The 26,481-nt window shown below is 36.6% G+C and overlaps 1 protein-coding gene across 8 annotated transcripts in view; it reads right to left on the bottom strand.

Moving 5' to 3' along the window:
- The window catches only part of LARP1B (La ribonucleoprotein 1B), a 143,527-nt gene that overhangs the window by 30,153 nt on the left and 86,893 nt on the right, over positions 1 to 26,481 (bottom strand). For all 8 annotated transcript variants that reach the window (XR_006816468.1, XM_045991221.1, XM_045991211.1 and 5 more), the window contains 2 exons: positions 10,897 to 11,108; positions 10,338 to 10,444 (listed from right to left, as the gene is read on the bottom strand). Coding sequence is in view for 7 of the 8 variants with exons in the window: in XM_045991221.1 (XP_045847177.1) it covers positions 10,338 to 10,444; positions 10,897 to 11,108 (319 nt within the window). In the remaining variant the exon portion in view is untranslated. The remainder of the gene's footprint in view (positions 1 to 10,337; positions 10,445 to 10,896; positions 11,109 to 26,481) is intronic.

The following is a 26,481-nucleotide window of genomic DNA, read 5'->3' on the forward strand; positions in this document are numbered from 1 at the left end:
GACCTGGTTTGGTGTTTGCAAATTCTTTCAGTTTTTGTTTGTCCTGGAAGATTTTGATCTCTCCTTCTATTTTCAATGATAGCCTAGCTGGATAGAGTATTCTTGGCTGCATGTTTTTCTCGTTGAGTGCTCTGAATATATCATGCCAGCTCTTCCTGGCCTGCCAGGTCTCTGTGGATAAGTCTGCTGCCAATCTAATATTTTTACCATTGTATGTTACAGACTTCTTTTCTCGGGCTGCTTTCAGGATTTTCTCTTTGTCACTAAGACTTGTCAATTTTACTATTAGGTGACGGGGTGTGGACCTATTCTTGTTGACTTTGAGGGGGGTTCTCTGCATCTCCTGGATTTTGATGCTTGTTCCCTTTGCCATATTAGGGAAATTCTCTCCAATGATTCTCTCCAATAGACCTTCTGCTCCCCTCTCTGTTTCTTCTTCTTCTGGAATCCCAATTATTCTAATGTTGTTTCGTCTTATGGTGTCACTTATCTCTCGAATTCTCCCCTCATGGTCCAGTAGCTGTTTGCCCCTCTTTTGCTCGGCTTCCTTATTCTCTGTCATTTGGTCTTCTATATCACTAATTCTTTCTTCTGCCTCATTTATCCTAGCAGTGAGAGCCTCCATTTTTGATTGCACCTCATTAATAGCTTTTTTGATTTCAACTTGGTTAGATTTTAGTTCTTTAATTTCTCCAGAAAGGGCTTTAATATCTCCAGAGAGGGTTTCTCTAATATCTTCCATGCCTTTTTCGAGCCCGGCTAGAATGTTCAGAATCGTCATTCTGAACTCTTGATCTGACATAGTACCAATGTCTGTGTTGATTAGGTCCCTAGCCTTCGGTACTGTCTCTTGTTCTTTTGTTTGTGGTGATTTTTTCCGCCTTGTCATTTTGTCCAGATAAGAGGATATGAAGGAGCAAATAAACTACTAATAGGGTGGCAAAGACCCCGGAAAAATGCGCTGTAACCAAATCAGAAGAGACCCCAAATTGTGGGGGGGAGAAAGGGGATAAAAAACAGGTTCTGAAAAAAAAAGAAAAAAAAAAAAGAAAAGAAAAAAATTTAAAAAATAAAACAAATAAAAAATATAAAAAATAAAGAAAAAATATATATACTTAGATGAACTAGTCACAAAACGTTAAAAAAGAAAAGGGTAAAAGTTTTAAAAAAAATTTAGCAGAAGAAGAAAAACGAAAAAAGAAAAAAAAATCGAAAAAAGAAAAAAAAAATTGAAAAAAGAAAAAAAAATTGAAGTAGCCGCAAGACTAAAGAATCATGGGGAGAAAGCCATGAGTTCCGTGCTTTGCTTTCTCCTCCTCTGGAATTGCTCTGCTGTCTTAGGAATTGAATCTGCTTTCTCCTTGATAGATGAACTTCGTCCTGGCTGGATATTTTGTTGATCTTCTGGGGGAGGGGCCTGTTGTAGTGATTCTCAAGTGTCTTTGCCCGAGGCGGGATTGCACCGCCCTTACCGGCGGCCGGACTAAGTAATCGGCTCGGGTTCGCTTTTGGGAGCTTCTGTTCCCTGAACGCTTTCCGTAGAGTTCCGGAGGACGGGAATGAAAATGGCGGCCTCCCAGTCTCCGGCCCGGAGGAGCCGAGAGCCTGGGGCCCCACTCCTCAGTGCGCCCCCAGAGGACAGCACCCAATCACTCCCGTATCCCCAGCCTCTAGCCGCGCTCCGAGCTCACCCAGCCCGCGACCAGTTCAAGGTAACCCCGAGCTGAGAGTTCAGTCCTCGGCTCTGTCTTTGCAGCCGGTTTCTCCGTTCTAATACCTGCGAGCTCTCCGACACTCTGACACCCCCGATCCTTCTGTGACCTTGCGGGGCCTGGGGCCACGCTGGCCCCGCGAGGGCTTCACCCCGGTTTAGCCCCTGGAGCAATGTCCCTCAGTGGAACAGACTTTTAAAAGTCCTGATTTTGTGCTCCGTTCCTCCGCCGCTTGCCGGGAGCCGGCCCCTCCCCCCGCGGTCTATCTTCCCATCGTTTTAGATTCACTTCTCCGCCAGTCCTACCTTTCAGAAAGTGGTTGATTTTCTGTTTCTAGAGTTGCTGTTCTTCTTCTCTTTGCTCTCCCGTTGGATTTGTAGGTGTTTGCAATGTTTAGATAAGCTATCGAGCTGATCTCCTGTTACCTGATGTAGTCTCAGGCTGCTACTTCTCCGCCATCTTGACTCCCACCCCTTATTTATTTATTTATTTATTTATTTTTTTAAAGATTTTATTTATTTATCAGAGAGATCACAAGTAGGCAGAGAGGCAGGCAGAGAGAGTGAGAGGGAAGCAGGCTCCCTTCAGAGCAGAGAGCCCGACATGGGACTCGATCCCAGGACCCTGAGATCATGACCTGAGCCGAAGGCAGCGGCTTAACCCACTGAGCCACCCAGGCGCCCCTTATTTATTTTTTTAAGTAGGCTCCATGCTCAACGTGGGGCTTGAATTCACAACCCTAAGATTAAGAGTCACGTGCTCTATTAACTGAGCCAGCCTAGTGTCCCTGACAACTGTTGGATTTCATTTGTTAATATTTGGTGAGAACTTCTGCATCTATATTCATAAGGGGCACTGGTATATAATTTTATTTTCTTGTGATGTCTTTATCTAGTTTTGGTATCAGCATAATGCAGGCCTCATAGAGTAAGCATTCCCTCCTCTTCAAATTTTTGGAAGAGTTTGAAAGAGATTAGTGTTAATTCTTTAACTATCTGGTATAATTCACTTCATGTGGAACCATTGGTCTGGAATTTTCTTTGTTAGGGGAAGTCTTTGACTACTGATTTGATCTCTTTTATGCATGGGTTCAGATTGTCTATTTCTTCTTCAATCAGTTTAATTTGTATGTTTTGAGGAATCTGTTCATTTCTTCCAGGTTATCTAATCTGTTAATGTATATTGTTCATATGAATCTCTTCTAATCCTCTTATCTCTGTAAAATTGGTTAGTTATGTTTCCATCTCTATTTCTTTTTTTTTTTTAAAGATTTTATTCATTTATTTGGCAGAGAGAGATCACAAGTAGGCAGAGAGGCAGGCAGAGAGAGAGAGAGAGAGAGGGAGAAGCAGGCTCCCTGCTGAGCAGAGAGCCTGATGCGGGACTCGATCCCAGGACCCTGAGATCATGACCTGAGCCGAAGGCAGCAGCTTAACCCACTGAGCCACCCAGGCGCCCCTCCATCTCTATTTCTGATTTTAGTTATTTGCATCTTCTCTTTTTGCTCTGGCAGTCAGCTAAAGAAGCTTTGTTAGTTTGTTGATCTTCTCAAAGAACCAACATTTGTTTTTACTGATTTTCTCTACTGTTTTTCTCTTCTCTTTATTGTTTATTTTTGCTCTCATTTTCAACATTTCCTTCCTCCCTTCTGCTAGCTTTGGGTTTATTTTGCTCTTCATTTTCAAGTTTCTTAAAATATAATGTTAGGTTACTGATTTGTGAACTCTTTTCTTGTTAAATGTAGGCATTTATAGCTATAAATTTCCCTCTGAGCACTGCTCTCCTTGCATTCCTTTAAGATTTGGTATGCTGTTTTCACTTTCATATCTCTCTCAGTATTTTCTAATTTCCTTTTTTTTTTAATTAATTTATTTTTATTTGCTTATTTACAGCATATCAGTGTTCATTGTTTTGGCATCACACCCAGTGCTCCATGCAGTACGTGCCCTCCCTATTAGCCACCACCTGGTTCCTCAACCTCCCACCCCCCCCCCCCTCCTGCCGCCCCTTCATAACCCTCTGGTTGTTTTTCAGAGTCCATAGTCTCTTATGGTTCATCTCCCCTTCCAGTTTCCCTCAACTCCCTCTCCTCTCCATCTCCCCATGTCCTCCATGTTATTTGTTATGCTCCACAAATAAGTGAGACCATATGATACTTGACTCTCTCTGCTTGACTTATTTCACTCAGCATAATTTCTTCCAGTCCTGTCCATGTTGCTACAAAAGTTGGGTATTCGTCCTTTCTGATGGAGGCATAATACTCCATTGTGTATATGGACCACATCTTCCTTATCCATTCATCCGTTGAAGGGCATCTTGGTTCTTTCCACAGTTTGGCGACCGTAGCCATTGCTGCAATAAACATTGGGGTACAAATGGCCCTTCTTTTCACTACATCTGTATCTTTGGGGTAAATACCGAGCAGTGCAATTGCAGGGTCATAGGGAAGCTCTATTTTTAATTTCTTCAGGAATCTCCACACTGTTCTCCAAAATTATGAATGAAAAGGGAGAGATCACAACTAACACCAAGGAAATAGAAACAATCATCAGAAACTATTACCAACAGTTATATGCCAATAAGCTAAGCAACCTAGATGAAATGGATGCATTCCTGGAAAGCTACAAACTCCCAAAATTGAACCAGGAAGAAATTGACAACCTGAATAGACCGATATCTAGTAATGAGATTGAAGCAGTGATCAAAAACCTCCCAAAAAACAAGAGCCCAGGACCTGACGGATTCCCTGGGGAATTCTACCAAACTTTCAAAGAAGTAGTAACACCAATTCTCCTGAAGCTGTTCCAAAAAATTGAAGCAGAAGGAAAACTTCCAGACTCTTTTTATGAAGCCAGCATTACCCTGATCCCCAAACCAGGCAAAGACCCTACCAAAAAGGAGAATTTCAGACCAATATCACTGATGAATATGGATGCAAAGATTCTCAACAAGATCCTAGCAAACAGGATCCAGCAGCACATTAAAAAGATTATCCACCATGACCAGGTGGGATTCATCCCTGGGTTGCAAGGTTGGTTCAACATTCGCAAATCAATCAGTGTGATAGAACACATCAATAAGAGAAGAGAGAAGAACCACATGGTCCTCTCAATTGATGCAGAAAAAGCATTTGACAAAATCCAGCATCCGTTCCTGATGAAAACGCTTCAAAGTATAGGGATAGAGGGAACATTCCTGAACTTCATAAAATCTATCTATGAAAGACCCACAGCAAATATCATCCTCAATGGGAAAAAGCTTGCAGCCTTCCCGTTGAGATCAGGAACACGACAAGGATGCCCACTCTCACCACTCTTGTTCAACATAGTATTAGAAGTTCTAGCAACGGCAATCAGACAACAAAGAGAAATAAAAGGTATCCAAATTGGCAAGGAAGAAGTCAAACTCTCTCTCTTCGCAGATGACATGATTCTTTATATGGAAAACCCCAAAGACTCCACCCCCAAACTACTAGAACTCATACAGCAATTCAGTAACGTGGCAGGATACAAAGTCAATGTACAGAAATCAGTGGCTTTCTTATACACTAACAATGAAAATACAGAAAGGGAAATTAGAGAATCGATTCCATTTACTATAGCACCAAGAACCATAAGATACCTGGGCATAAACCTAACCAAAGAAGTAAAGGACCTGTACTCGAGGAACTACAGAACACTCATGAAAGAAATTGAAGAAGACACAAAAAGATGGAAGACTGTTCCATGCTCTTGGATTGGAAGAATAAACATTGTTAAAATGTCTAATTTCCTTTATGATGTCTTCTTTGACTCATGGGTTAAAAGTGTGTTGTTTAACTGCCATATACTTGTGAATTTTCCAGTTTTACTTCTGTTATAGATTTCTACTACCTTCATTCCACTGCAATCAGAGAATAAATCTTATATGGTATTTAAAGTCTACTGAATTTAAAGTTTAAAGTCTATTTAAACTCTACTGAAGCTTTTGTTTTGGCCTAACACATGGTCTATTGTACAAAATGTCCTATGTATACTTAAGAATGTATATTCTGTGCTGTTGTTGGGTAGACTATATTTTATATATATATATATATATAATCTGCTAGGTCTAATTGGTTTATTGCATTGTTCAGGTCCTCTATTTTGTTACTCATCTTATGTCAAGTTGATTTATACATTATTGAAAGTAGTGTATTGAAATCTCCAACTATTCTTGTAGAAATGTTTATTTCTTCCTCCAATTTTTTTCAATTTTTGCTTCATACATCTTTTTAAAAAAGATTTATTTATTTATTTGAGAGAGAGTGATGGGAAGGGCAGAGGGAGAGAATCTCAAGCAGACTTCCCACTAAGCATGGAACCTGACAAGGTGCCTAGATTTCACAACCTTGAGATCATGAGCTGAGCTGAAATTAAGAAATGGATGCTCAACTGACTAAACCACCCAAATGCCCCAATTTTTGCTTCATAGACTATGAGGGGCTGTTAGTAGTTACATATATGTTTATACAATTAACCCTTGAACAATGCAGGAGTTAGGGGGGCTGACACTCTACACTAGTCAAAAATCTACATGTAAATTTTGACTCCCTAAAAACTTTACTAATAGCCTACTGTTGACCAGAAGCCTTGCTGATAACATACACAGTTAATTAACACATACTTTGTATGTCATGTGTATTACATACTATACTCTTACAGTATGTAAAGAAAAGAAAATGTTACTTAAAAATCATAGGAGGGGTGCCTGGGTGGCTCAGTGGGTTAAGCCTCTACTTTGGCTCAGGTCGTGATCTCGGGGGTCCCGGGATCGAGCCCCACAACATCAGGCTCTCTGGTCAGCAGGGAGCCAATTACCCCTCTCTCTCTGCCTGTTGCTCTGCCTACTTGTGGTCTCCCTCTGTCAAATGAATAAATAAAATATTTTTAAAAATCATAGGAGAGGGGCGCCTGGGTGGCTCAGTGGGTTGAAGCCTCTGCCTTCGGCTCAGTTCATGATCCCAGGGTCCTGGGATCGAGCCCCACATCGGGCTCACTGCTCAGCAGGGAGCCTGCTTCCCCTCCCCCCCCTCTGCCTGCCTCTTTGCCTACTTGTGATCTCCATCTGTCAAATAAATAAATAAATAAATGTTTAAAAAAAATCATAGGAGAAAATAATATTTATAGTACTCTAGTGGGGATATAAGTATAACTGGAGTATATGAAACTGTATTCATATCAGTCAGCCTAGGATTTATTTTAGCCAAATTCTGCAGATTAGGAACAAATAAAATGGAAAGCGATGAGAGTTTACTCAGCTTGAGATTTGGAGATATTAGAGGCATAAAATAAGTCTAAGAGCATGAATCTAGCATTCAATAAAAATTTATAAGACAGACACAAACTAACAAGAAAATTTAAATTTTTAATCAAAAAATAATGCAAAACAAATCCTAAAACAAACAGAAGGATATATACATCAGATGACCCACCTATTGGCATGATCACACAATGGACTTTAAAATAACTATGATTAGATTAATACATTGAAGGAATTCATGGAAAGGAGAACATGCATGATAAAAAACTTCAGCAGGAAAAAGAGAACTATTAATAAGAAGTCAAATGGTAATACAAAATACATAAAGCACAATTATCAGAAATGGAAAATTTCTGTGATGAGCTTATCAGGAGACTGGATACAACTAAAAATGAACAAGGGTTAATCAAAATTATCCAACATGAATTACAAAGAGAAAAAGTAGAAAAAAAAAAAGATCAGATCATCTAAGAGCTGTGAGATATTAACAAATGATCTAATATATATGTAATTGGATCCCAGAAGTGGGAACAAGAACACAGGGCAAAAAATACTTGAAGAGATAAGAGACAAAAATTTTCCTAACTGAATAAAAGACAACAAACAATGAATCCAATAACTTCAGAGAACCACAAGCAGGATAAATACCTTGTGTGTCACACACATATATACATATATAACCATACCCATACCTAGATCCATCAAAGAATTTTATACTCAATAAGAATATCTTTCAAAATAGAAAAAGACAAACTTCTCCTGATAAACAAAAGTAGATAGAATCCACTCCTAACAGACCTGTACAATGAGAAATTTTTAAGAAATAAAGAGCATTACAAATGGTAAAAATGAGAGCAAATGTTTGAAAAATTTCTCACATTGGGGCGCCTGGGTGGCTCAGTCACTTAAATGTCTACTTTCAGTTCAGGACATGGTCTCAGGCTTCTGGGACTGAGCCCAGGGATCATCTGATCATCTAGCTTCCTGCTCAGAGGGGAGTCTGCATCTTCCTCCTCACCCTTCCCAATGCACTCTCTCTCTCTCTCAAATAAAAACTCTACAAATAGATAGATAGATAGATAGATAGATAGATAGATAGATAGATGATAGATAAAATAAAAATTTCTCATGTTTTTAAAAGATAACTGTCTAAAGAAAAGTAATAATAAAACTATATCACAGAGGATGGGAGGAAATGGAACTTTATGGTATTAAGATTCTTATGCTATACATGTAGTGGTATAATATTATTTGAAAGTAGACTAAGTTGAAATGTATATTATGAACAGTAGAAGACCAGTAAAAAATAAGAGATATAACTGAGAAGCCAATGGTAGAGATAAAATAGAATTATTATAAAAACTCAGCCAACCCAAAAGATGGAAGAAAAAAGAACAAAGAAGAGATGAAAAAAGTAGAATATAAAATTTTAAAAAAATAAAATTAAAATGGCAGATTTAAATCCAACCATATCCATAATTACATTAAGGTAGATGATCTAAAGATATGAATGTTGATAGTGGGGTGAGGCTGTGTGTGGAAGGCAGGGAATGCAGGGTATCTAAGGAAACTCTCAGTACCTTCCACTCAATTTCTGCTGTGAACCTAGAACTACTCTAAAAAGTAGGTCAATTTAAAAAAATATACAATCATTTTTATAAATACTTGTCTGTCACCCCTGAATTAAGCTCCAGAAAGGCAGGGTCTGTAATTATCTTGTTCCCTGCTATATACTCAGTGCCGAGGAAAGTGTCCAACACAATATTAAGCCCCTGATTTCCTGATACACTTTACTTGTGGAGGAACATGGAGTGGTGCCTGGGAATGAATAAATCTCTATATAGATGAATTATTAATAACGAAAGATATAACATAATAAAAAATGAATTGTAAGGACATATTCCTAACTAAACGTTCCATTAAGTGTTCTAACTAAACTAAATGGTATTGACTAAAATATTTCACCATTATTTGTTGATCTCTAAATATACTGCTCTGATTAAAAAAAAAAAAAAAAAAAAAACCCACACTGGAGGGGTGCCTAGGTGGCTCAGTTGGTTAAGCATCTGACTTCAGCTCAGGTCATGATCCCAGGGTCCTGGGATCCAGCCCTACGTTGTTGGGCTCCCTGCTCAATGGGAAGTCTGCTTCTCTCTCTGTCTTTTCCCCTGCTCGTGCTTTCTCTCTCTCTCTAATAAATAAAAATCTTAAAAAAAAAATACTCTGGAAAATAAACTCTCAAAATCACTTAGAACACAATAACCCTAAGTATACAATAGGTGTGCAAAAAACATATACACATTCTATATTCTATGGACAATATATCTAATGAGAACAAAATGTAAAAGTACCAAATAAATATCACTGGAAAGACAGAGGTGGAGATTTTCAGATCGTGATAAATTCACTAGCTTTTCTTTGAATGAAACTATATAATCCTTCCCTTCTAGTAACTAAAGCATACTTTTTCCTAAGTTAAATCTTCATTTAGAAAGTTGGTCAGATAATTATTCTGAAAATATCTACACAAACAGAAGTTTACAAGAAACACACAGCAATTAGCAGCAAATCACCTCTGCATCCACTGTATAAGATAAAACATACCATGTTATATTGCACAACTGGCACTATCAAAGGTTTGCTCTATCATCTCTTCTGAAATAAATAAGTCTTAAAAAAAAATAAAGCTAGGGGCGCCTGGGTGGCTCAGTGGGTTAAGCCGCTGCCTTCGGCTCAGGTCATGATCTCAGGGTCCTGGGATCGAGCCCCGCGTCGGGCTCTCTGCTCCGCGGGGAGCCTGCTTCCTCCTCTTTCTCTCTGCCTGCCTCTCTGCCTACTTGTGATCTCTCTGTGTCAAATAAATAAATAAAATCTTTAAAATAAATAAATAAATAAAAAATAAAAATAAAGCTAAAAGAAAAACCACTTACTACTAATCTAAGTTATTTTCCCCCAAAAGGAAAAACTTCAAAATAACAAGGAATTTTATTTCCATATTCTTTTTATAGTTTGAGTAGTTTGTTTAGCACATTAATTCACTAAGACCCCACTATGCCACTGAGAATCTGGAATCTTTCATAAACTTAAATATTTTCTTATCTAAGAGTACACATTTGTGGAAACGAGTTTAAATGAGAAAAAAAATTGTCCCATTCAATTATTCCTTAATGTATTTATTGGAAAATTGTCCCATTTATTTCCTTTTCTTCTGCTTCTTTTGAAAAACTAGTTTCATTGTTCCATACTTTGCTAACACAAATTTTTAAATATTCCAAATGTCTAATTAGTAACTATTTTCAACAAACTTAAAATCAAAAACAAAGCAATGTTTGACAAATACAGTACCTGACAGAAGATGTTCTTGGCCCATGATCTCTGGAATCCATTACCCAACCAACATGACACTCTAGAGGGGGATTTGTACTATGTCTTGTTTTTCTCTTTCTTGGACTCTAAAGAAAAAGAAGTCAAACATTGCAATTATTTCAGTAGTGTGAACTTCACAAGTAAACTAAAACCCTCTGACTGTAAACTAGCTCAAACATTTTCATACTGTGGATGACACATTATGAAATCACATGAAGTCACAAAACTTAAACATCTCACATACAAGTTACAAAACTTAACAGAGAAGGTCCTTTGCTAGGATTCAACCCAAGGATTAAAGGAAATACAATTTAGTGTGAGTATCCATTATATCTTCTGATCAACATTAATTACGCTACAAATTTTAAGGAAGTTATTCTTAATCTGAGAAAACATCACTGGTAAAATACCATTTTTAAGTGAGTTCTTACAATCTAAAATATATATTTTTAAAAATATGATAGAAACTAAAAAGTCTCATTTTGGAATGTTAAAGGATATAAAATGCTGCCTTTATATTCCTGGTAGTTTTGTGTACCTTTACATCAATAGCTTTTGGTTCTTTAACAACAGGATAAAATCTTGGTGTTTTATTTGGATCTTGTAACCTAGGTGTTCGAGGTGTTTTAGGTGTTCTTGCAGGATAAATTCTAGGAGAATCTGGAACTGTCGTGGGCAATGAATGGGCCACTGTTGCTGAAGATATTTCTGAAACATCAAACAGCTCCTGGGCTAATTCATCACTCAAACCTGCAAAGCAAAAAAGTAGTTAAATGTATTTAGATGCTAAGAAAGGGGGCACCTGGCTGGCTCAGTAGGTTAAGCCTCTGTCTTCAGCTCAGGTCATGATCTCAGGGTCCTGGGATCAAGCCGCATGAGGCTCTACCCTGGGATCAAGCCACATGAGGCTCTCTGCTTAGCGGGGAGCCTGCTTCCCCGTCTCTCTCTCTGCCTGCTTGTGATCTCTCTCTCTGTGTCAAATAAATAAATAAAATCTTTAAAAAAAAATAGATGCTAAGTAACAAATAACATGGAGGACATAGGGAGATGGAGAGGAGAAGGTAGTTGAGGGAAATTGGAAGGGGAGGTGAACCATGAGAGACTATGGACTCTGAAAAACAATCTGAGGGTTTTGAAGGGGCAGGGAGGGTGGTGGGAGGTTGGGGGAGCCAGATGGTGGGTATTAAGGAGGGCACGTATTGCATGGAGCACTGGGTGTGGTGCAAAAACAATGAATTCTGTTACACTGAAAAGAAATTTTAAAAATGATGCTAAGAAAGTATTTTACTTGAGAACAAAAGTAATTCTGAAATTTTCCACTCTCAAAAGACTTTTTCACTAGAAACATTTAAATATGTAAGAATAAAAAATAAACACTGTCTGCACATTACCTACTTTATTAAATTTTAATTTTGCTCTATCTGTTTCTCACTTTTGTAAAAAGAAAAATAGGCTGAAGCCTACTATATTACCTTTCCCAACTCTATTTCACTTCTCCTCAGAGACAACCAGGCTTTGAAATTTGGTATTTTTATCTATTATTATATACATATATGTAATTACATTATTTTGTATAATTACCTTCAGATAAATGACATCATACTATATGTATCATTTTACAAGCTTTTACAGTCATATTTTGAGATTGATAATTCAAATTCTATTCATATGGCTTTGGTTTATTCATTTTTACTCTAAGAGATTATGCTGTATACAAATATATTAAAATTTCCATTCTCCTGAAGCTACATATTTATGTTATTTCTAAATTTTTGTTATAATCAAAGATGCTACAGTGAACATTGTTAAATATGTCTTTCTTTAAAGGTATGAGCATGTCTCTAAGGTTCATATGTGAAATGGAAATGTTGACTAAAATGACATATGTATCTTCTGACTGATTACTGATTCCCAATGTGATTTCTATAATGAATGGTTTCACCAATTTATACTCCCAGCAGCAGCATGAAAAACTCTCAGCAATTTAATACCCTGGCTAAAATTGGGTTTTGTTTAGATGTTTAAATATTTTTCTATTTCATGGGATTTAAATGGTATTTATAATTCTTTGGTTCTAGTGAGCCTATTTTCATATGTATAGTCATCATTCAGATTTCCCCTATCATGAGCTTACCATTCAAATCCTGACCATATTTCTATTGGGTTGCTTTGCTTATTAATTAATTAGTTTGTGAAAATATCATGGTAATTAGATACTAATAAGTGAGCAAGCAGAATACAGATTCTGTTTCTGTTTCTATATGGTTTTTCTTCAGAATTATCAATTTGCTCATCAATTCAATTTTTGTTAATCATTCAACAAATATTAAGTACCTACTATATGCCAAGCACTATTCTAAACACAAGGCTATAAATTCAAAAGTGAACTTACCTACTCTATTACCTAATTTCCCTAACTTCCCCCTTTTCCTCCCATTCTGAATGGGAGGAAACAATGATATCAGAACATTTTTTGAGGAGCAAATTAGGTGATTTCATGTATCTACTTACCCATCAGTGTTTTTCTTCTGCCTCCAGGAGAAGTCTAGTCTCTTTATCGTGTCATATTCAGACTTTACTGATTTTGACTCCTCAACTGTCTTTTACCACTTCAGTTTTGGTGCCCCAGATAGCAACCTACTTGATCCTGTTTTCTTGCTTGATATCTTTTCATATGCTTTTTCCTCTCTCTGAAAGTCCCTTTCCTTTATCTTTTTACACCCAACTGAACTCATATCCTTCCTTTAATACCCAGCACAGATGTTACATTCCCTGGGGACTTGAAGCATTACTTGAATATCTCTGCCAATAAAATTAATCAATTCTTCTTTCGTGTCACCTCTGCATTTTCTTCATTTATTGATTTATTAAATTAAAATTTATTTTTTATATATTATCCCATTAGCCAGTAAGAACAAGTCCCAGTGGTTCCCTGAAAGAAAGGGCCACAATCTTATATTTGTATACCACTGCCTACAATAGTGTTAAACATACACCCACCAAATGATTGAAAACTGAATTGTGTTAATACAGATTTTCCTTGGATCAAAAAGTTACACAATCGGGGTGCCTGGGTGGCTCAGTGGGTTAAAGCCTCTGCCTTTGGCTCAGGTCATGATCTCAGGGTCCCTCGATCGAGCCCCATATCGGGCTCTCTGCTCAGCGGGGAGCCTGCTTCCCTTCCTCTCTCTCTCTGCCTGCCTCTCTGCCTACTTGTGATCTCTGTCTGTCAAATAAATAAAAATTTTAAAAAAAGTTATACAATCACAAGGATAAAACTATGATTATACACTGAAAAATATGTTCAACTCAGCACCTCTGTAAAAGAAATATATAAAGATCTAGGAATAATAATAGTAAGCTTCCTAACATCCAGATTATGGTTTCCAAATTCTATCTCCTACTGATCTGGTCCTCTAAAAGAAATAAAGTCTGGAGCACAAAGTATAATATGAGCCTGAATTCAGTCAGGAAGCACTGAAATTAAAAAAGAAAAAAAAACACAAAACCAAAAACTAGAATAGGTCATGAAGATACAGCAGCAAACTTCAGTGGACCCCACCAGCCAAAAATGAAGTACTCTGAACACAAAAACAAGTACTCTGAAAAATAATGACTGAAATTGATTAAAGATGTCAAATAAGTAAGTTCTATGAATTCATAATGGTACCTTAAAACTTAATCACATGTGTAGGTTGCTAGGGCACAAAACTCATTGTTCCAAAAATTGATAAACTGAACACAGAGAAAGAAACAAGCATTTATCCTTCCTTTCCTGGAAAAATTGAAATTCAGAGTAACGAAAGAGTTGGTAAAAGAACACTCTTCTTTATAGAATTCTAGGTAAGAAACACAGAAGGAATGATAGAATTAAAAGATGACTTAAAAAAAAAGATCATTTTTCAAAATAAATAAATAAATAAAGATCATTTTGCAACTCTAATGAAATAGAAAATCTAGGGAATTTTCACCAATAACTCTTAAAACCATTTAATAAAATGTTGAAAAGAGATTCAACATCAAAGATATGATGCCTGAAAGGAATAATTGATAAAGTGGACTTCACTAAAATGAAAAAAAAAATCTGATACACAAATGACTATCAAGAGAATAAGAAAAGTCACAGGCTGAAAATATTTGCAAAAGACACATCTGATAGAGGACTTTTATGCAAAATATATAAAGAACTCTTAAAACTCAACAATAAGAAAACAAAACAATTAATAATCTCAAGAGATACATTAAAGAAGTGATATATGTGGCAAATAATCATAGGCAAAGATGTTCCACATCAGATGTCATCAGGGAAATATAAATGAAAGTCAAATACCACTACACGCCTAGGAGAATGGCCAAAATCCAGAATACTGGCAACACCAAATGCTGGCAAGGATACGAAGCAACAGGATCTCTTATTCATTAGTGGTGAAAATGCAAAATGGTACGGTCACTTTCGGAAGACAGTTTGGCAGTTTCATACAAAACTAAACATATCTTACTATGTGATCTAGGAATCATCCTCTTTGGTACATACTCAAAGGAACTGAAAAGTTATGTCTACACAAAAATTTGCACATGGATGTCTAGGTACCTTTATTCATAACTGCCAAAACGTGGGACAAATGAAGATGTCCTTCAGTAGGTGAATGGACAAACTATGGTATATATCATAGACAATGGAATATTATGCAGTGCCTAAAAACATGTGAAACATGAAAAGACACAGATGAACTTTAAATGCACATTCCTAAGTGAGAGAAACCAATGTGAAAAGGCTACATACTGTAGAATTCCAACTATTCAATATTCTGGGAATGGAAAACTATGGAAACAGTAGAAAGGTTAATGGCTGCCAGGGGTTGGAGGTATGGTGGGGGAAAAGTGAATAGGTGAAATACAAAGGACTTTTACTTTGTATGATACTATAGTGATGGATACATGTCACTATACATTTGTCAAGACCCAAAGAATGTACAACACCAGGAGTGAACCCTAATGTAAACTATGGACTCTGGGTTATTATGATGTGTTGGTGTAGGTTCATCAGTTGTAACAAATGCACCACTCTAATGTGGGATATTGCTACGAGGAAGCAGCATCCTTCACCAAATGGGTGATGGTCATGTAAGCTCAGGACAGGGAGAAAAATGGGAAATCTTTGTGTCTTACCCTTAATTTTACTGTGACCCTAGAACTGTTCTAAAAGAAAAAAGTCTTTAGGAAGAAGAAGTTGAAGAGAAACTTTATGATGAATGGGATCAGGCCAATAACATTTAAATCCAATGATCAATAATAGCAGCACTAAGACAGACTAAAAGGCACTGTATGATGTAACTGGAAGTAAATAGCTCCTTCTAAGAAAAAGTCTTGCCACCAGAAAATTAAAATCCTGAATTGATTTTATACCTATACCTATAGTATACCTAAGTACTAATTCTATACCTAAGTCCTAATTCATAGGTAATAGAGGAGATAAAGGAATACACTAATTGATATGAAGATAGAAACATGTAAATCTGGATCATAAGAAATCTTATTGACAATTTAACCATTTTTTTCAATGAGTCATTGGCATGGAAAAATAAAAGAAGAGGAATGTTTACAGATTAAGAGTAACTTAATTGTCCTATTGATCAAATGGAATGTATGTTTCTTTATTCCTGATTCAAACAACCAACTTGAAAAAGATATATACCAGACATCACGGAAAACCAAACATAAACTGCACGTATATATGTTTGTGATATAAAATGAGGTACTTGCAGAAGTAATGGTATTTATTTGAATGAATGAGATTCAACATGAAATACCAAAAACATATAGGAAACAAGGTACAGATGAAAAAAAATGTCAAACTATTAACAACTGTTAAAATTAGGTAAGAAAATTACTTGGGGTTCATTAAACAGTCATTCCTTCTTTTGATTTTACCTGAACATTTCCATATTAAAAATTAAAGTTTCATATTTATTTGATTTGATTTAATTACATGTAAATTTTACCCACGAATAAGAGCAGATAGGTCAATTTTGTGAAGACTAGGATCTATAGAGTGTTACCTCAAAAGAAACATTTTACAAATTTTTACAGTGTATCTATACAATTTGTAATATTTTGAGATAAAATATAAAAAATGGTTAAGATAACTGCAAATAGGTAAAATATTTACAGTAGATATAAAATTGTATTATTAGAAATACAAGTCATTAGGTAACAAGAAATATATTAAAGTTATTTTTTAGACAATTTTAAGCCCAGGATGCTATATGAATATCATCTGGATATCATACCTTCTTAATCAAATGATAGGGCATCTTTTGTGCAAGAATGTCCAAAAATAGCATTTTTCATAATAGCAATAACTGGAAAAAATCAAAATATCAGCTACCAACTGGATAAACAAAATGTAGTATGTCCACACTATAGAATATTACTTAGCAATAAAAAGAAGTAAAGCACCAATATAAGCAATGACATAGATTAATTTCAAATATACTATATTAGTTGAGAAAAGCCAGATACATGAAAACATATCATATGGTTCCATTTATATGAAACTTCCAACATAAAGCAGATCACTGGTAACCTCAGAGACTGAAATTGAGTGTTGAGACTGACTGCAAATGATCGTGAGGGAGCTCTCTAGCATGATAAACTGTTCTAAAACTGAATTCTGGTGTTACTGGACAACTATACAAAATCTCCGAAAGTCATGAAACAGTACACAAATGGGTTAGTTTTAGGGTATGTAAACCATACCTCAAAAAAGCTATAACAAAAACAAAACCAAAGACCACTCTTCAGGGAACCTCAATTGTGACTGTCAGTCATACAGTTTCTGCTACAAGTTTATCAAAGAAGACTGATTTTAGAGAACTGGGATAAAGTACTGATTTTCAAAGTATAGGTCTAACCAGCATCATCAGCACGACATGCGAACTTATTAGAAGTATATATGCTCAGGTCCCACCTCCATTTACTAAATCAAAAACTCTGGGTATGGAGTTTTTAATTTGCTTTAACAAGCCTTCTAGGAGAATGTGATACTTGCTGAAGTTTAACAACCAATAGAGGAAGGGGTATGCTAACTATTCTTCTGCTTAAGATATTCCAAATTTTATGACTGCCTAATCAAATCTTGGGACAGCTGCATACCTGAACCATCTGAACCTTGTCCTTAGCCCTCATTGTCTTTATAGGTAGAAACTGCCTTTATAAAACCAGAATAATATAATGCTGTTGGTGTTCAATGAAGATTGACAGTAAAAAAAAATGCTACACGAGGACTGGCAATTTAGTTTTCTTTTCAAAATAAAATGCCTTTGAAGCAGGACTAAACAAGTGTTTTCTGTAAAGGAAAGACAGTATCTATTTTGGCTTTTCAGGTTATAAAGTCGCTGATGAAACTACTCAATCCTGCCATTGTAACATAGCCACAGACCACATGTAAGTAAAGGTGTGGACAGATTAGGCCATGGCAAGTCAGTTTTGATTTATCATGTACTCACTGTATCAGAGCAGTCAGATATAAATCCAAATACTGGATTTACACTTTGCTTACAAAAGAAGTCATTACAACTATATTTCATATATTCAGTAAGGCAGAGGAATGTATAAACATATCAAAAAGAGATAAAGATGATAATAACTAAACTTCTAGAGAAGAAAAACATAAAAGCTGAGATTAAAAATGCACTGAATGAATATAAAAATATATTAGAGATTGGAAAAGACTGATGAAGACATAGGAATAGAAATAACCCAAATAAAACAGAGAGAAAAATAAACTGGGGAAGAAAAAAAAAGAGAGAGAGAGCATTAGGGAGGCATGGAACAACTTCAAGTAGCCTAATATACATGTAATTGAGTTCTTGTAATTGAAAAGGAAACAGAAAAGAAGTACAGAAAAAAATAAGTTTTTACAATGTAAAATGTTGGGGTACCCAGGTGACTCAGTTAAGTGTCTGCTTTCAGCTCGGGTCATTGATCCCAGCCCCACAGGGAGTCTGCTTCTCCCTCTGTGGGTGCTCTCTCATCTCTCTCTCTCTCTCTCAAATAAATGAATAAAATCTTCTTAAAAACAAAGTGTAAAACGTTAATTTAAAATAATGGCTGAAATTTTTTTCCAAATTTGATTAAAAATATATACACACATGTATCCAAAAATAAAGCCTCAAGCACAGGAACATGAAGAAAATTATACCAAGATGATCATAATTAAATTGCTTACCACAAGGGATAAAGAGAAAATATTAAAAGTTGCCAGAAGGGGAATGCAAGCTGGTGCAGTCACTCCAGAAAACAAGACAGAGGTTCCTTAAAAAGTTGAAAATAGAGCTACCCTCTGACCCAGAAATTGCACTACTGGCTCTTTATCCCAAAGATACAAATGTAGTGATCCAAGGGGGCACCTGCACCCCAATGTTTATAGCAGCAATGTCCACAATAGCCAAATTATGGGAAGAGCCTAGATGTCCATCAACACATGAATGGATAAAGAAGATGTGGTATACATATACAATGGAATATTACACAGCCATAAAAATGAAATATTGCCACTTACAAGGATGTGGACAGAAATAAAAAGTATTATGCTAAGTGAAATAAGTCAATCAGAGAAAGACAATTATCATATGATCTCATTCATATGTGGAGTTAAAGAAACAAGGCAGAGGACCATAGGGGAAGAGAAGAAAAATGAAATAAGAGGAAACCAGAGAGGGAGACAAACCATAAGAGACTATAATCAAAGGAAACAAACTGAGGGTTGCTAGAGGGAAGGGTGGTGGAAGGATGGGGTGGCTGGGTGATGGATACTAGGGAGTGTATATGTTATAATGAGTACTGGATAGGGGCACCTGGGTGGCTCAGTGGGTTAAGCCTCTGCCTTCAGCTCAGGTCATGGTCTCGGGGTCCTGGAATTGAGCCCCGCATCGGGCTCTCTGCTTAACGGGGAGCCTGTTTCCCCCTCTCTCTGCCTGCCTCTCTGCCTACTTGTGATCTCGTTCTCTGTCAAATAAATAAAATCTTTTAAAAAAATAATGAGTACTGGATATTATATAAGACTGATGAATCATAGACCTGTACCCTGGAAACAAATAATGCTTTATATGTTAATTAGCTGAATTCAGGATTTTAAAGTGGGTTCCTGTGAGTGTCAACCACTCTGAAAATTGGCCAGATAGAACTTTGGAGAAAGAGGGATGTAGTTTCTGTAAACCTGGAGAGAGAAAGTAGCAGAGGAAGTAGAAGGAAGAGATGGGAGTGTGACAGAGCCAATGATAATTGGCTCACATACCCACATGGATACCTTTATTGGATATTCAAGGCCTTATATCAGTTGGGCTCTCTGTATTTATACACTCTCTTTTTTTAAAAAAAAGAAATTTAGTTATTTAATTAGAGAGCGTGTTTGCAAGCAGAAGGAGGGGCAGAAAGAGAGTGAGGGAGGATCCGAAGCAGACTGTGCACCTAACACAGAGCCAAGGCGGGGCTCGATCTCATGATCCTGAGATCGTGACCTGAATGAAATCAAGAGTTGGGCACTGAACTGACTGAGCCACCCAAGCACCCGTATCCTTTCTTTCTTGCTTACTTGCTTGCTTGCTTTTTTAAGATTTTATTTATTTGACAGAGAGAGACACACATCAAGAAGCAGGGGGAGAGGGAGAAGGAGAAGCAGGCTTCCTGCCAAGCAGGGAGCCCAATGTGGGGCTCAATTCCAGGACCCTGGGACTATGATTGGAGCTGAAGGCAGAGGCCAACTGACTAAGGCACCCAGGTGCCCCTCCACTTTCTTTCTTAATATTTTATTTTATTATTCCTGCAGTTAGCAAAGCTGAGTTACTTGCCAAACCCTTCATGAATCTTGATTATTCCCACTTTCAATGTAGAATGATAATATCACACGTGTAGTAAAGTAGGAAGAAAATACTCTTTACCAGACCAATACAGATTTATGCCTGCAAACATAGCCTGCAAACTACACAAAGCATAATTTTTCCTCAAACTTGCATTCAGTTTTCATAAATATTGAATTTTTTTATAACATACAGACTAATATTTCAAAATCTGATGAGAGTTAACAAAAAGTCATTTAAGACTACTATTGATCAGTTACCCTCTGATTGGAAACTTCCATTCAGATATTCAGGGGTCTTCCCTGAAAGCCACACAACAAAAAATTGTAAATTAATTAAACAATGAGGCCACTGGACGCAGGTGGCCTAATGCCATGTTGGCTTACGTAAGCAAACCAAAATCTGAGACTGTAAATACCTAAGGTTATGAAATTGAAACATAAGGAAAACCAATCACAAACAGCAAACCAGGCTATAAGCTATAGCCAGTGCATAATTTCTTTACTTTGTTTCTGCCATTTCTCCATAAAAGTCTTTCCCTGAATTCCTGTCCATGGAGTGCTCCTGACTACTTCTGCTCTGGTATCGTCCTCTTCCAACCAGTTTTTGTTCAGTTCTTAAAATGTTCTATTCAGGCCGTTAATGGGTTGGATGACTCCTACCCACATTGGGGAAGGAAATCTACTTAACTAAGCCAATTAAAATACTAATTTCATCCAGAAGCAGCCTCACTGGTAAACCCAGAAATATTGTTTAACCAAATATTTGGGCAACTTCTGATCCAGTTGACACATAAAATTAACATCACAAAGGATAAGATAGGAAAATCAATCATATTTCTACATAATAGCAATAAACAATTGGAAACTAAAGATTTTAAAGCACCATTTACAATAGCACCAAACCATAAAACACAGATATGGCTAACAAAATATGTACACCCTAACTTGTATCTAGAATATAGAACTCTCAAAGCTCAATAAGAAAACAATTGACTATATACCTCAATAAAAAATTAAAAATAGGGGCACCTGGGTGGCTAAGTTGGTTAAGCATCTGCCTTTGGGCATGATCTCAGGGTCCTGGGATTAAGCCCCAGACTGAGTTCCTTGTTCAGCAGGGAGTCTACTTCTCCCTCTCCCTCTGCCTATTGCTCCCCCTGCTTGTTCTCTCTCTCTCTCTCTCAAACCATGCTCTTGTTAAATAAATATATAAAATGTTTTAAAAAATTAAAAACATAAAATAAGTTAAAAAATAAAAAGAAGGGCGCCTGGATGGCTCAGTTGTTAAGTGTCTGCCTTCAGCTCAGGTCATGATCCCAGAGTCCTGTTCCGCAGGAAGCATAATACTGAGGTCATGAGACCTGAGCCAAAATCAAGAGTCCACACTCAACCAACTGAGCCACCCAGGCACCCTTCCCCACCCTCACTTTTAACCTTTCAATCTTTTGGTATACTTTATTCAGCAGAGAGCTGATTTTTCTTTAAATCATCCATAATTGTTTTTCAAACTGAAAGTTAATCTATTCAACATTTTTTTTCAGTGTTTATTTTTTCAGTGTTCCAAGATTCATTGTTTATGCATCATACCTTGTGCTCCATGCAATACGTGCCCTCCTTAATATCCACCACCAGCCTACCCAACCCCCCACCCCCTTCCTCTCCAAAACCTTCAGTTTGTTTCTCAGAGTGTGCAGTCTCTCATGGTTCGTCTACCCCTGGGATTTTCCCCAACACCCTTCTCCTCACCTTCTCCCAATGTCCTCCGTGTTATTCCTTATGCTCCACAAGTAAGTGAAACCATATGATACTTGACTCCTCTGCTTGACTTATTTCACTCAGCATAATCTCCTCCTGTTCACGTTGATACAAAAGTGGGTATTCATCCTTTCTGATGGAGGCATAATATTCCATTATATATATGGACCATATCTTTATCCATTCATCTGTTGAAGGGTATCTTGGCTCTTCACAGGTTGGTGACTGTGGCCATTGCTGCTATGAACATTGAGGTGCAGATGGTCTTCTTCTCACTATATGTGTATCTTTGGGGTAAATACCCAGTAGTGCAATTGCAGGGTCATAGGGTAACTCTATTTTTAATTTCTTAAGCAATCTCCACAGTTTTCCAAAGTGGCTGCACCAACTTGCATTCCCACCAATAGGGTAAGGGGTTCCCCTTTCTCCATGTCCTCTCCAACACTTGTTGTTTACTGTCTTATTAATTTTGGCCATTCTAACTGGTGTAAGGTGGTATCTCAATGTGGTTTTTATTTGAATCTCCCTGATGACTAATGAACATTTTTCCATGTGTCTGTTAGCCATTTGTATGTCTTCTTTGGAGAAGTGTCTGTTCATGTCTTCTGTCCATTTTTTGATGTGATTATCTGTTTTGTGTGCGTTGAGTTGGAAGTGTTCTTTATAGTTCTTGGATAGCAGCCCTTTGTCTGTAGTGTCATTCGCGAATATCTTCTCCCATTCCGTGGGTTGCCTCTTTGTTTTGCTGACTGTTTCCTTTGCTGTGCAGAGGCTTTTGATCTTGATGAAGTCCCAAAAGTTCATTTTTGCTTTTGTTTCCTTTGCCTTTGGAGACATGTCTTAAAAGAGGCTGCTGTGGCCAATGTTGAAGAGGTTATTGCCTATGTTCTCCTCTAGGATTTTGATAGATTTGTGCCTCACATTGAAGTCTTTTATCCATTTCAAGTTTATCTTTGTGTATGGTGTAAGAGAATGGTCAAGCTTCATTCTTCTACACATAGCTGTCCTATTTTCCCAGCACCATTTATTGAAGAAACTGTCTTTTTTTTCCACTGTCTATTTTTCCTGCTTTGTCGAAGATTATTTGACCACAGAGTTGCGGGTCCATATCTGGGCTCTCTACTCTGTTCCACTGGTCTATGTCTGTTTTTGTGCCAGTACCAGGCTGTCTTGGTGATCACAGCTTTCTAGTAAAGCTTGAAATCAGGCAACGTGGTGTCCCAGTTTTGTTTTCCTTTTCAACATTTCCTTAGCAATTCGGGTTCTCTTCTGGTTCCATACAAATTTAGGATTGTTTGTTCCAGCACTTTGAAAAATGCCAGTGGAATTTTGATTGGGATGGCATTGAAAGTATAGATGGCTCTAGGCAGTATAGACATTTTGACAATGTTTATTCTTCTGATCCATGAACATGGAATGCTTTTCCATCTTTTTGTGTCTTCTTCAGTTTCTTTCATGAGTTTTCTGTGGTTCCTTGAGTACAGATCGTTTACCTCTTTGGTTAGGTTTATTCCCAGGTATCTCCTGGTTCTTGGTGCTGTAGTAAATGGAACTGATTCTCTAATTTCCCTTTCTATATTTTCATTGTCAGTATATAAGAAAGCAACTGATTTTTATACATTGATTTTGTAGTCTGCCACATTACTGAACTGTTGTATGAGTTCTAGTAGTTTAGGGGTGGAGTCTTTTGGGTACCATGTAATCTGTGGAGAGAGCGAGTTTGACTTCTTCTTTGCCAATCTGATACCTTTTATTTCTTTTTGTTGTCTGATTGCTATTGCTAGGACTTCTAGAACTATGTTGAACAACAGTGGCAAGAGTGGGCATCCTTGTCATGTTCCTGATCTCAAAGGGATAGCGGTCAGCTTTTCCTCATTGAGAATGATATTTGCTGTGGGTTTTTCATAGATAGATTTTATTAAGTTGAGGAATATTCCCTTTATCCCTATACTTTGAAGCATTTTAATCAGGAATGGAGGTATTCAACATTTTTTTTATCATAGAAATACTGGATTGACTCTATCTTCTTAATTTTTGCTAATTTTTTGTTCCTATTTTTTTTAAATTGGAAGTTGTAGCACACTAATAAAGATTTATAAATATGTATATAAATTTAAAAATAGAGAAGAATTAAACTGAGAACAAGAAATTAACTATGGAAGAAATTCAAGCTTTCAAGAGTACTTTATTTAAAAAAAAAAAAAAAAGCCCTGTGCAAATAACTGAGATTTAACTTAAAGAGCTTACTTCACCTAGGAAGGCAAACACAAAGTTGATACCCACATACTCACCAATTAGAACAACACATAAATTCCAGATGCAGGCAAGCCTATAGGCAGACCTTCCAAATGGGATTCTCCCCTTCTCTCAGGAGTAAATAATCATATTAAATTTTTATATTAACAATTCCCCTTGCTGTTCATGGTTCCCATGTGCTATGCATGTACCATGAATTTTATGTTTTATATGCTATTAAATTGAGTGAAGTCCTTTGTGTCTAGCTTATTTTATACATCTTCTATTTTTAAGATTAACCCATTTTGTCACATGTAGCTTTAGTTCTTTCATTTGCACTGCTATATATTTTCCCTTTATATGAATATAGCACATCTTACAATATAGTGAACTATAAATGGGCATTTTAAAATTTTCACTTGTTTTTTTCTATTATGAACAATGTTACTGTAAGTGGTCTTTTGGTAAACATTTACAAGAATATCTCTTACAGTGAAACTGTTGGGTTATAATAGGATATGTCACTGTGATTTCAATTGGCAAATGCAACAAAGTAAAGATGAGAGCATCTTTGCAAATTTACTGGCCATTCAGTTTTTCTCTGTATGAATTTCCAATTAATGTTTCATTTACTATTTTTTCTGTTGATGTTATCATTTTTTCATGTTGATTTTTAAAGTTTTAGATTTTTATGATATCAATTTATTACTTTTATGCACTAGAAAATTCTTCTCCTAATTTGGGACTTCCATTCTCTCCACAATGTACTGAGGAGCATAAATGATCAATTTTAATGTACTCAGATTAAACAAGGCAAAAAAATCTTGTAATTAGCCTGAGCATACTTAGTGGAATACTCTTAGAATGCTTAAAAAAAATTTTTTTTTGGCAGGAAGTCCGTTTCTTCCTCTCCCTCTGTCCCTACCCCAAGCTTGTGCTCTCTTGCTCACTCTCTCTCTCAAATAAAAAAATAAAAGTTTAAAGAGATTTAAAAGAAGTAACCTTTCAGTATTCATCGTAATAGTAGTATTTAATGTTATTATTCTAAAACTATTTTATCAAAGGATAAATAAGTAAATAATCCTGCTGCTGTGGTTAGGAACAAAGATTTTCTTTTCATGTAAGAAAAAGCAATACAAATACAAAATCAAACAAATTAAAATTAAAACCTTTAATCCTAAAGTTGAACAGAAAATATCAACATGAGTTTATAATGTACTTTCCTCTTTTTTAAAAATATTTTATTTATTTACTTGAGAGAGAAAGAGAGATAGCAAGAGAGAGCATGAACAGAGGTAAAAGGGAGATGGGGCTTGATCCTACTACCCCGAGATCACAACCCAGGCAAAAGGCAGATGCTCAACCAACTGAGCCACCCAGGTTCTCCTAGAGTATTTTTCTTTAAAAAGAAAATCTCTAAACTCTTTCAGTCAAAAAAAAACCTAGAAACAATAAACAACTCAGTAACAACTCAAGTACTGACAAAACTTTTATCATGCCTGCTGGCAAACAAAACAGTTAAATAACCCAACTCCACCTATCACAGAAGAAAGCAATGAAAGATGGACTTGGAGCTAAAAGCCAATAAACTGATGAATGGCGAAAGGATCAATAACTACAACAGGGACACCTGGGTGGCTCAGTCGGTGAAGCATCTCCCCGCAGCTCAAGTTATTATCTAGGGGTTCCGGAATCAAGCCCCATGTTGGCTCCCTGCTAAATGAGGAGTCTGCTTCTCTTTCTTCCTTTGTTCTTCCTCCACCCCTGCTTGTGCTCTCTCCCTTTCTCTCAAATAAAATCTTTAAAAAAAATTAACTACAATACAGTGAAACACATCTAATACATTTATGAAACCATAAGGATAATTTAAAATGAACATAAAAACTAAATGTCATTGGTAATCAGTGAAAGATATTAGGGAACCAGCTCATTACTTTGAAAACTAGTGAACAAAGAGAAAAAATTGAGCTCTTATTCTCGATTCTGTAAGAACTCTATCTGAGGGTAAACAAATAGCCAATTGGGGGAATTTCTCTTTATGGAAGTACTCTACTAAATTTAAGAAGCAATGATAAAAACATAATTATCACCACTTTGTAGCCCCTTGTGACATAAAAGCTCCAAGCAATGATTATCAATGGCTATTAAGGCCACAATGAGAGAGACAACTGAGCATTATGTGCCTCTTGGTAGAAATATTCAATAATTACCTATGACATATTCTCACAAAAATTTAAGCCTCAATCTGATGAAGCCTCTATATCAAAATAA

This window comes from Meles meles, chromosome 2, assembly GCF_922984935.1.
Source record: "Meles meles chromosome 2, mMelMel3.1 paternal haplotype, whole genome shotgun sequence".
NCBI classification, from domain to species: Eukaryota; Metazoa; Chordata; class Mammalia; order Carnivora; family Mustelidae; genus Meles; species Meles meles.